We start from the raw sequence: 12256 nt of genomic DNA, 5'->3' as shown, positions 1-12256 counted from the left end.
TATTGCAAAGTGGACTGATTGGCTTATTAATGTAACCGTAGTTACTGTACACATTTTATCTATTATTTTATTTATATATTTATATGTGTGATATTCAAGTTGTTATTTCATGTCCCCTTGCCTACGAGTGAATATTAGTTCCTTCCTGCCATTGTTTAAGGGACAGTGATGAGTGTCACAGAGAGGGGAAGTATCGTGCGGTGAGGGTGGTGAACTCCGGTAGAGTGAAGGGATACTCTGTACTGTCTTGCCATGTTGGTGTAAATCGAAGATATTGAAATAAATCCACGAAGAGAAATTGTAGCCCGCTTATTAGCCACACGCCAGATGAACTGGGGAACGCTACTAATGCAGAAAAGATGGGCTACTTAACTCGTTGCACTTCCTGTTATCAAGGCGAAAACCCCTGCTTTGAAAGAAAAGTAAATCTATGTCAGAATATGATATGCCTGTATTCCCTGGGTTTCTAAATGCAGTTCTCAATCTAAATGGCATGACAGGGGGAGGAACAAATTTCCAAGACCACAGCTGTTGAAGTCACCGGGCTTTTTGTACGTATCACATCATGGACCTGTTGTCTTGACAGTTATATCAATCTTCACGGCTTTATTCTTACCCTGTTTTTTCTTTCGCTTTTTCTTTCTTTCAGGCTGTATTTCATTTCCCTCAGTCTCATTTCGAACAGTATAAATGCCATTATATTGTGAATACCTCAGGATTTTTTTGGAGAAGAAAAAATTTAAAAATCAAACAAATAAATAAAAATCACAAAAAGTTCGTGTTGTCTTAGAGGTCTTTTTTTCAGTTGTCTACATAATCAAATATTGTCATTCTGTTTTCATCTGAGATGGCACCGCTGGACCCAAATGCGATTCCGTGCTGTTGGATGAAAGTTACATGCCCACCAAATAAAGGTTTCATCAGTCCTGCGACGTGATGAACCACAACACACCTGCGTTCTTGTAAGAAAGATGCTGACGTGTCCCTCAGGATTCAAGGACGTTTTCTCATATCAGTGTTGTAAAAATGCTTTCTATTTTAGATTGTTAGGGTATCTTGTATTTTTCATGCTTTCACTTTCTCTAGGCCAGTTATTTTCATGTCTGGTACATTGTCGACATTATACAGAAACTGGTCCATGCTGACACGTCCACCGCTAGACAAAATTAAAACAGCCTGGGAACACGATTTGGGACATGCACTATCTGATGACCAATGGGATTCCATTTTCCCATCAGTACACAAATCCTCACTCTGTGCAAGACACTGCCTACTGCAATTTATGGGGGTTCATAGGGCCCACATGTGTAAGGTTAAATTATCGAGCATCTATCCCGATATCACCCCCACCTGCGACAAATGCAAAAACAATGATGCTACCATGATGCACATGTAGTACTAGCTGTGGCCTCACTTGGAAAAATTCTGGAAAGATGTCTTTCACATTCTATGCAACATCTTAAAGCGGAACCTAGACCCAGACCCTCTGATTGCTTTGACGTTACTGATGGAGTGGCTCCTCATTTGACATTCGCAGAGTGCCGCATGGTTACCTTTGCTTCACTCTTGGCCAGATGTGCAGTTTTGCTCAGGATGAAGGTTGCTGCCCCGCCCACACTTAGTCAGTGGCTTCGAGAAGTAATGTCCCGCCTCAACCTGGAGATGTTGCGCTTCTCAGTCAGCGGTTCCGAGAAGAAATTCTGCAAAACTTGGGAGTCCTTTTTAACATACTTCCATAACACCCAGACGATATAACATGAAATGCATTTTACCTCCGCCCTTGACAGAAAAATAACAGCCGACTTCATGGAAATAGCTGCAGCTTTACTTGTTATTTATTTATTGCTAAATATTGTGCCTTAAAACTACTCTGGACAATCAAAGGGGGGGGGATGGGGGCAGGAGGGAAGGGCTGTTTTATTTTACTCTATCACTATTCAGTGTCATCATTATTGCTTCCTTTAATGTATAACAATGTGGAACACATCTGCCCAACCCTGATGATAAAAAGATTTGGAATATAGATTGTTAGGGTATCTTGTATCTGTTGTGCTTTCACTTTCTCTAAGCCGGTTGTTTTCATGTCTGCTTTAGGTTGTGAGGGTATCTTGTATTTTTCATGCTTTCACTTTCTCTCAGCCAGTCTTCCAGGAAACCGCCTGCTTTTCTGTAGCACATTACTCATTCAGCTGACGGGTCGGAGGCTGTTTGCTCCCTTCCGTTGTTATAACCAGCCTGACGTGTGATTGGTTGCGGTGTAATTTGGGCGGAGTTAATGTTCTATATTAAACGCTGCTGTCGGAGGCAAGAGGAGAGACGTAACGCAAACGTTGAACTTCGGAGAAACGATACAGGGGAGAAACATGGGTAAGTTTGTTTTTTTCCCTACTAATTATCATAAATAGTTTTCATACTTGCAATTTGTTGCGGCCAAAATACTTTAATGAACAGTGAGGACTGCAGAAATGGTCTTTGTGAGTTTATTTTGCAATGTAAGATTTTCAGCTGAAAAAGGCCAGACCCTTTCACTTCCCCACACGCAGAGTACGCACGAGAGCAGCCAGAGTCTGACGCTGGACAGAGTCTCTCCACTTGATGGGGGTGTAACTTTCTTGCAGTGGCTGGCATCTACCCAGGTTGCTCGTCCCTCGACCTTCACCACAGTCTCGGTGGTCAGCAGCACCTGATGTGGACCCATGAATCTCCACTGTTTCCAACGCCTCCTCCGGAAATCCTTGCTCACCACCTGGTTTCAGGTTGTGGAAGCGTGCTCTTAACCTGCATGTGTAGTTGTGAGAGAGTTTTGGACAGAGAGACACAACACCTCAACATTGCATCATCACATTGAGCGGTGGTAGGCATGGGTCTGGGTGTGGCGCCCACACCAGTATTCGGTGGTCTGGCAAACAGGATTTCGTAAGGGCTTAGTCCATGTGTTTGTCTCACTCGGGTGTGCATGTAAACTAACACCAATGGAATCGCTTGCACCCAGTTTAGCCCTGTTTCCTCGCGGCGTGTGGTCAGTTTGCGTTTCATGGTGCCGTTCCCTCTCTCAGCTTCGCCAGCACTTTGTGGGTGATCTGCACAGTGATGTCTTCTGCCAAAACCCAGATAAGAGGATGCAGCTTGTAGTGCATTGCTGTTGAAGGCCGGTCCGTTGTCAGCGCTTGTTCCCAGGTGTCCAGGTATTCCCCAGCGTGGGATGATTTCCGGAGCTTTAGCAACAGCAGCAGCATCTCCATTATTACTAGACAGTGTCTTTTCCCTTGACATGAATGAAATCCATTATTAGGTGTTCAAAAGGTCAGTCGGGTTTGGGAGGTCCTGCTTGTGGCGTTTTTATTGCTCCAGCAGGATTGTTCGCTACGCACACAATACTTGTTTCTCACAGAAGTGCTGAGCATATGTTGGAAATACTTTTGTAAACCACACTTGATTTACTGCTGTACAGACGGCACGTGGCAAACACGGCTTGGAGTCCGGCCCCATCCAGACTCCGTCAGAGAATGTACAGCCCACCTTAGACCAGCGTTCGAACCTCCCCACGGCATGCACGGCAGTTGCCGGCGTGGAAGCCCTCCCGTTTAGCGTTAACGCCCTTGTAATAAGCACTAGATGTAAAGGCAGCGTTGCCGCTGTGCCCTTTGCAGCAGGTGTTTTCCTCATTGTAACCGGTTTCAAGCCAATTTTCTGCTGCCTGTCTGTGTGAAAGTGCCCCCACCTTCCTCCCATTTCATTTACATCACTCGCAACCCCTGACCCTGTACGCCTCCACGTTGGCGTACTGTGAACAACCTTTCACCCCGTTCAAAACTTGGGTATCTATTGAACGTAAACACGGCGTTGAGCTTGGAAAGACCTATATCCACGACCATGGCTGTCGCTCTTTCATCGGGCACACAGCAGAGACTTATGAGGGACGATTTCCACACTCTGATCAGGAGCGAGCCATTTTACTGCTCCTTACTTTTTGACGGGAGCACGGATAAATCCACGCCGGAGAAGGAGGTAGCTTGGGCACCAAGGTGATTGACAATGGGATTCCAACAATCAATCTCCTTATGTGGAATTTACTACAACTTCAGTTATAAAACCTTTTCAAGGAACCTCTGGAATCGATCTTGTGATATTTGCTCGTGGTATTTATTTGCGCAGTGGTGTTGTGGGCTTGGAGTTCTCAGTTGCTTTTGGTGCCCGGGCTATTTGCCTCGGTGCCCTGGTGAAATTAGGCGTCATCCAAGGCAAAGTTGCCTCGCCGTAAAAACAACGGATTTGGAAACCCTGCCTTAGACCACAAAGCTTTTTCGGTTAGCAGAGCGCGAGATTGTAGCTCCTTCACAGCCTGAAAAGGAGACGTGTCGGTGTTATTAATGGAAACTGCCTGGATAGTGAAAGGCGTCCCCCTTTTTTTTCTTTTTTAACTTATTTTAGCTTTTGGTCTTCACGTGCGTATATCTTATACTGTGTTTGCTGTGTTTGTCTGTGTCTGTCTTGCACTGTTTGGTGAAGCCACAGCCCTCATTTCATTTTTAACATGTGCCTGCACATTGTTTTTAATGACAATAAAATTGAATTGAATTGAATTGAATTCAAAGCAGCATGCTTAGCTGCCGTGTCTGCGGCTGCATTACCTAGACACACTGGGTAGGGCGTGTGCTTCACATTTAATCACATCGACAGCTGATGCTAACAAAATGGCGTCCAGCAGTGCAGAAAGCAGTTTGTGATGAGCAATAGGCTTTCCCGAGGCTGTCATATTTTCTGTGTTTCCATAGGGTGCCGAAATCATGTACTACGCCGAATGCGTGTCTGGAATCCGTGTAGATATTAACAGATTGGTCTTTAGCCAATTTACAGGCTTCTGTAAGTGTAATTAGAGAGAGAATGTCATGAGAGGACACGACAGCCAAACTCACGTGCCTTCTGCCGGTGTCTGCACATCTGGAAGCTGAACCATCCACAAACATTTCAATGCCAGGGTGAAGCAGAGGAACATCTCTGAGGTCAGGGCGAGGCGTGCACACTTCAGCGAGTGTGGCTTCACAGTCGTGGTCATGTGGTTCACCATCACCTGCAATTGGGAGGGGAGAAGCAGGATTTAAGGTGTTACAAGGCTTCTCTGTGATGTTTGGCATGTCCAGCAAAGTGGTACGATATCGTAAGCACCGCTGGGCAGAGAGGTGAGGGGTTTTCTGTGTATTAAGTATGTGAGCAACTGAGTGAGGGACCCTAAGCGGGAAGTCCCCATAACCCACAAGGTCTCGTGACGCAAACCAGCACTTTCTCAGCAGCGGCTACAGCCCTTCGACACACAGGGGAGGCCTGCTGCCACGGCTTCCAGCTTGGAAGAAAAACAGGCGACAGGTTTTAATCTATCGCCATGTTTTTTGAGTTAACACAAGATGTAGGAAGCCTTCGGATCTACACACTGGACAAATTGTTTTTCTGGATTTGGTAGTCCTAACAGTTGTGACCGCTGCAAGGCTGATTTTCATTCCTCAAATGCAGCTTCTGCTTCCTTTGTCCGTGTCGCCTTGTCACGTGCTGCTAGATGTTTACCATGAATCATCGATGAGAGAGGAGACTCTCTTAGTTAGGGATCCACTGCCTACAGTATGATTTAATACCAAGACAACTCATAACCTGCTTCTTTGTGGTTGGCTTTGGGACAGTTTGCACAGCTGCTATGCACTTGGGTGAGAGGGGTTTGCCCTCAGCTGTGATCACATGACCCAGATAAGTTACTTGCTGTTGAACCCACTGTAATTTTGACAGGCTAGCCTTATGACCATTATCAGCTAAATGTTGTAATAATAATAATAATAAATCAAACTTATATAGCGCTTTTCTAACACTCAAAGTCCCTTTACAATAAGCGGCGGTGAAACAACAGACATACAGGGGCGGCTTCGGTACCTCTGGTGTGCGTGTATGGCAGCATTAAACTGCCTGTAGATCCTGGACAAAACGCCATTCGGTGGGCCGGCCTTTGTCATGGATCTTTTTCACTGGGAATATAGGTGTTCTAACAGGAGAGGTTTCGCACAGTATTATCACTCCTGTCGCCAGGAGGGAATCAAACCCTGGTTTTACTCTCTTTGGCTTCCCTTTTTTAGGGGATATTGCTTTTGACATGGCCTATAATCAGATTTGGGTGTTAGGACTAAGGGAGGAGCTCCTTTCATTCGGCCTACATCATACGTATGACTTGCCCACAAGGTGGGAGGCATACCTTTAAGCTCTTCTGAGTCTACTGTGAGTGACGTCATCACAGACAGGGATGTTTGTCTCACTGTTAGTTGAGCCGCTTCTGAGTTGGTTGGGGATGTCCGCGGTGGCGGTCTCCGCCAGGGACAGGCACCTTCTCAACCCCCTGGCTTTGTGGGGAGGAATTTCTGTTTGATGGCAGCTACCGGCTGCAGTCGTCTCCTCGGCGGGGGCCATTCACTCGGGACGTCCCGTCCTCGTCGCCAATTTGTTGCGGCCAGAATACTTTAAGGAACAGAGAGGACTGCAGAAATGGTCTTTGTGAGTTTATTTTGCAATGTAAGTTTTTCAGCTGAAAAAGGACAGACCCTATCACGTCCACACACAGAGAGTATGCACAAGAGCAGCCAGAGTCTGACCCCGGACAGAGTCTGACTCCGGACAGAGCCCTGGATACTCTTTTATCAGCGGTCCATCCCTTCCTTGGGTAAAGGAATGTTTGTTCACTTCTTATGGTACAGCTGTGAATCTTCTCTCGCTCGGCCCTTATCTTGGAGACAGGAAACAAAGCGCTGTACCTGACTCCCCACAGTATCGAGGCTACACACTAATCCTTCGAAGGACATCAACATTTCTATGCTTGTATTTGAGAGAAAACAGCGAGGCACTAAGTTGCATATGACATCTTAAGAGGACACGAGAGACATTATGAAGAGTGAACACTAGGAAAGCAGCAGACGGCTGACCGTACAAGAAATCTCTGGTTTACGTAAGACACATTCAGAGAACCTGGGGTGCATGTGAGATGAGGAAATACCAAGAAACGGTTATAACACAAATTTGCAATTTATTTGTATGCTATTATTTATGATGCTATTATTGCTAATGCTGTTAGAGGAATCTAATAAAGGGAAGGATGAAACAGACTGCTAACTTAATTCTAACGAGGTTGAACGAGAACTTAACTGTGTTTGGGTGTTTTGTGTATAGCCGAGATCTTAGTAGCCAGTGTGTCAATGACCATGTGCTGTTTCAGAGTACGGAAACGTAAGCAACGTTGACACAACTGGTGCGTCGTCGGTGACGGCAACGGCTGACGGAAGAAGTTCCCGTGGTAAGTGACGTCATAAACCCGAGTATCGGTCATTTAAAGTATAACCATGGGTTTGTTTGTTTTTGGGTTTTTTTCACAACCTTGGGCGTGTTTGATTTTCTTTTTCCCTATATCGTGAACATCAGTCATGCTATTTTACTCACTAGCTTCCTTTGGGAGATTGGCTGGACTCAGCTTTACAGCAGCCCGTTTCACCAGGTCCGGTTCAGCCCGATTAGCCAAACCACATATTTGGAAGTGACCGGTGAGTCACACTGCTGAGCGAGCTGTACTACTTTCTGTTCAGCTTGCAGGAAGGACCAGCATATACTTCACCATAGTTCCCAGATAAACTACCCAGCAGCCAGGGCAACGGGGAGGTGGCAGGTCACGGGGAACCACGTACTCAGTCTAACTGAGATGCCAGGGTGGTGCTGGTGGCGTCATTGTCGTGGTGGTGACAGGTGTGAGGCTGGTGTTCTGTGGCACCGTAAGACGCCGCTGTAAAGCTGAGTCTGGTCTGATCTGGTCTTGGGTCCAAGATATCCAGAATGAAGCCGACGAGTAAAATAATATCATAACCAGTAAGCTGGATGGGAGAAAAACTATGAAAATAAGAGCCAGGGTTAAAATCAATAAATAAAAAAACAACGTGCACCACCCTTTAACAAGAAGACAAAGAAGAGGCAAAGCCAAAACCCTTTCTAGCAAAATATGTGACTGTCGTAGCTCTTCCTTCTCTGTCGTTGAAGGTTCAAATGTACAGTTAGAGATTTCAGCATCTTTGTTTTTAAATGTTGACAACTAAGCCGTACTTCCTTGTGTCATGCTGAAATAAAAATGTCTTTCTCGAGGCATCCGGGTAGCGTAGCGGTCTATTCCGTTGCCTACCAACATGGGGATCGCCGGTTCGAATCCACGTGCTACCTCAGGCTTGATCGGGCATCCCTGCAGACACAATTGGCCGTGTCTGCGGGTGAGAAGCCGAATGTGGGTATGTGTCCTGGTCGCTGCACTAGCGCCTCCGCTAGTCGGTCAGGGCGGAGCCGGAGCCGGGGTGAATAGAGTGATCCTCCCACGCGCTACGTCCCCCTGGCGAAACTCCTCACTGTCAGGTGAAAAGAAGCGGCTGGCGACCCCACATGTATCAGAGGAGGCATGTGGTAGGTCGTCTGCAGCCCTCCCTGGATCGGCAGAAGTGGTGGAGCAGCGACCGGGCCGGTTCGGAAGAGTGGGGTAATTGGCCGGATACAACTGGGGAGAAAAAGCGGGAAAAAAGCCCAAAATAAAAAGTTAAAAAAGAAAATTTCTTTCTCATTATATAGGATACTCCACACACACATTCACAGAGCATTTCTAAATCATTCACTTTCAGAACGCCTGCCCTGAAAAGAGGGTTTTTGTACTGCTCGGGTCATCTTGCATCAAAATTTAAATCAATTATTTTAATCAAAGCAATGTAACAACCCCCTTATCAACCGCATAAAATGACCCCATATAAACAAAATAAACAATAACAGAAAAAAATGTTGCTCCATTCTGTCAGTATATCAACTGTGATAAAAGAAAGTTGCCCGGCGTCACATCACTGGTGGTGTTATCCTGAAGACCTCTGGAGACGATCTTGCTAGTTGGCCTCAATCCATTTCAAGAAGGCAGTTTCTTTTTTAACAGTTGACTGTGTCACCGTAAAGTTTCATTACGACCAGATATATGTTCAAGTGTGGTCAGAAAATGCTCTGGAATTCTTTTCAGACTGAACAGCTACCTTTGTCTGTCTGGCTTTTTTCTTTTTCTGTTGCAAAAGGAATCTCTTGACCTGGATGCAGACACCGTTTACCATTCATTTGCAACCGACAGCAGTAAACCGGCCATTCCACAGAGCAAGAACCAAACTGACCTATTTTTCCTCTCCAATGTAGGAGTTGCAGCATCTCGTGAAATGGCTGCGAGTGATCTGCCTCACATAAACAACTACAAAGATAAGATTGTGAGTGCTGCTAGAAGGAATGGAGTGGAGCCCTCTGTGGTGGCTGGCATCATCTCCAGAGAAACCCGTGGAGGTCGAGGGGCAGGACTGCATAACGGCTGGGGGGACAATGGAAATGGCTTTGGACTCATGCAGGTAGGCACCAGAGTGTGTGGGGGTCCCAAGTCTACAAATTAAATGATGCCGGGTATCAATCTTGACAATATTCATTTATTCTGTGGTCCTTAGGTTGACAAGCGCTGGCACAACCCCACTGGTGGATGGGACAGTGAGGAACATATCAACCAAGGCATTAAGGTTTTTAAAGACTCCTACAACGAAGTTGGGAGAGGTTCTGACTGGAACAAAGATCAGAGACTTAAAGGTGCTAATTTCAGTTATCCAGTCTTTTCTGGTTCCTCGTAAAAAGCAGTTATATTTTCTGTGGTAATCGATTGAGCATTTTCTAATTCTTCCGAGCTCCATAAAACCATGAAGGATTTGTGCGACACAATGTTCACCTGTTTAAGCAAATTTGGATAATCCTATAAAGAGTGGTTTTAGAGCAATGACTGAAATGGAAAAACAAAACAAAAACAACAAAAGCAGTTTTTGGTACTGGTTAATGGTCAATATGGAGTAGGTTTTATGAAGTATTGAGAATTGTTGTTAGTAAAATGTCTTATTATTATTATTCTCCTGGCTTCAGGTGCCTTGGCGGCCTACAACGCGGGGGCTGGGCGCGTTTCCTCCTCGTATAACGACGTGGACGCTCAAACCACCGGAGGAGATTACGCCAATGATGTCGTAGCCAGGGCCCAGTACTTCAAACAGCATGGGTACAACTAAAAGGACCCAGAAATTCTCCATGATTACCACATTCATGAGCGTGCCTACTAGAAGTGAAAAAACCTTGTTTAATTTACACTGATTACTAACGATGTTCTACACATTCGGACCTACTAAGACTTTATTTCTATCTAGACTAGGTTAGGTGTAGGTTGTGCAACATTTGAATGAATGCAATGAGTAAGTGTCAACTTCAGAATATTTGATATGTTTTCTTGATGGTAAAGCAAAATAAAACATTGTTCAAAAGCATGGATGGACTCCAGCATATGTGCTGCTTTTTACTTGGCTATCAAATCTGAATGTGACGAGTGTCGATCACTGTGGTGTAAACTGGCAAACTTTGGTGTTTGATCTCACTAGATTGGAACTGATTAAGATAGGGTAGGCGATTGGTTTTTAGAATTTTGGTTTTTTTACCATTTTGGTAATCGGAGCCAATTTCTTTACATCCTGAGAGATAATCACCAAATGAATTGATCTGAGACAAAAGTAACGCGTCATGCCCTGAGTGAAGCTAGTCCAGCAGAGGAAAACATGTTCCTCTGCTGCAACACAACTAGAACCCATGTGGGGTGAAATGTGCAACGAGGCACCTAATTGTCTACAGAACCAAACATCTGATGTTATCAAAACTGTGACCACACCTCATCCAAAGCGTAGCACTTCAAAGCCGTCAACTAACAATAAAAGGTGTCAAATTCCAGTTGATATTTCGTCTGGTGGTGGCTCTTAAGGTCTGACTACTGCTGATCACCTCCACAAGGTGCACTGGTCCTTTAACACACAGGCTCTCACTCTCCCGCCCCCCCCCCCCCACGTGTTGCACGATCGAGTGTCCAGAAGAGTCAGAGCCCCGGGGGCAATGAAGTTGGCAAACCAAAAACGGATTCCTGTCACATCTGTCAAGGGGGCAACATAAATTTGGCGGGATTCCGCCCGGTTTTCTTTTTCCGTCACGGAGCAAAACTACTGTAAACTACTAATAAGACACGTTAGCCCCTAGCTAACGGGTCTGACCCTTTAGCCGAGCGGTTAGTGGCGCCGCCTTGTGGTGCAGTACACCCCGTATCGAATCCCGCACCGGGCAAGAAAATAACCGGTTACATTGGTGGCAGCGGTGGGATCCGGAAGCGTGCAGATCCTCAGAAGTCTCCTCGGAGCGCGGGAAAACACAGCGCGAGGGCGCGCTTCCGGGAGAGGGTGACGACTGTAAACTACTAATAAGACACGTTAGTCCCTAGCTAACGGGTCTGACCCTTTAGTCGGGCGGTCAGTGATGTCGCCTTGTGGTGCAGTACACCCCGTATCGAATCCCGCACCGGGCAAGAACATAACCGGTTACACTACGGACGAGATTCACAGTAGTGGCTGAACAACGTGACTCCTCGCTTAGCATGCTAACCCAGCCCCAAGTCAACACCTTGGTGTCGGACCCAGAGGAAATGGCGCCTGAGTGGGAGAGATCGTTAGGGGGAGATAGCAGAACATTTGCCTTTGCTTACGGTATTGGGAGTTAAATGAGACAACTAGAGCCCTTAGCCTAACCGTGAATTAGAGTGACGGACTCGTACCTCGCAGGCTGGTTTATTCTGCAGTATTTAGAATGGGGACATGTGTTGACATTAGAAGATGAGGGGCTATCAATATTCTGGCTGTTCTCGTTCCCTGGTCGTAGCAAAACGTACGAAAACTAATGCGCTCACATTCACATGTGACCCACGTAGTCGTGGGCCAGGCTGTGATCACGTGACCTGGGCGCTGGCTGTCGTGAAAAACAAAACAAAAATGGCGGACGTTTCTTTCATTCTGACTGGAAAATGCAACACTAACCCACCAGTTCATGCATGTAGCTAATATACAGTCAATTCAGCCTTCCATATGTAGCCTGCAACATTTCAGTGGACATGTTGCTGTAGGTGTTTCTGCCACATTTCTAGAGCATAAAACACCCTGGATACCAAAAAGACAGTAATGTTATGTCCCACATCGTCCCTGAGCCCACGACTAATGCCAGGACACTTCATTGGGAATTATTAGGGCCTAACCTTTGCTGGAGGGGAGCGGAGGATTGCGCAGGCGCTCTGAATCGCTCGTGTCGCGGGACATTCGTACCACGAAAATTTGTGCATAACTTT

At 46.0% G+C, this 12256-nt stretch overlaps 1 protein-coding gene across 1 annotated transcript; it reads left to right on the top strand.

Moving 5' to 3' along the window:
* Positions 1-2619: 2619 nt before the first annotated feature.
* On the top strand, positions 2620-10372 carry LOC130112494 (lysozyme g-like). Its single transcript, XM_056279878.1, has 5 exons — positions 2620-2756; positions 7244-7321; positions 9223-9425; positions 9519-9654; positions 9979-10372. The coding sequence occupies exons 1-5, from the start codon at positions 2687-2689 to the stop codon at positions 10116-10118; spliced, it is 627 nt and encodes a 208-aa protein (XP_056135853.1). The 5' UTR covers positions 2620-2686; the 3' UTR covers positions 10119-10372.
* Positions 10373-12256: the final 1884 nt, after the last annotated feature.

This window comes from Lampris incognitus, chromosome 5, assembly GCF_029633865.1.
Source record: "Lampris incognitus isolate fLamInc1 chromosome 5, fLamInc1.hap2, whole genome shotgun sequence".
Taxonomy (NCBI): domain Eukaryota; kingdom Metazoa; phylum Chordata; class Actinopteri; order Lampriformes; family Lampridae; genus Lampris; species Lampris incognitus.
Note: the sequence above shows the minus strand (reverse complement) of the source record. Positions and strands in the feature narration are given on the sequence as shown.

Bases quoted from the DNA above. Each gene is read 5' to 3' on its own strand.
- LOC130112494 (XM_056279878.1), top strand. From the start codon at position 2,687: ATGTGGACCCATGAATCTCCACTGTTTCCAACGCCTCCTCCGGAAATC. The intron at 2,757-7,243 runs GTTGTGGAAGCG...GTGCTGTTTCAG, and splicing joins TGCTCACCACCTGGTTTCAG to AGTACGGAAACGTAAGCAAC. The intron at 9,655-9,978 runs GTGCTAATTTCA...TCCTGGCTTCAG, and splicing joins CAAAGATCAGAGACTTAAAG to GTGCCTTGGCGGCCTACAAC.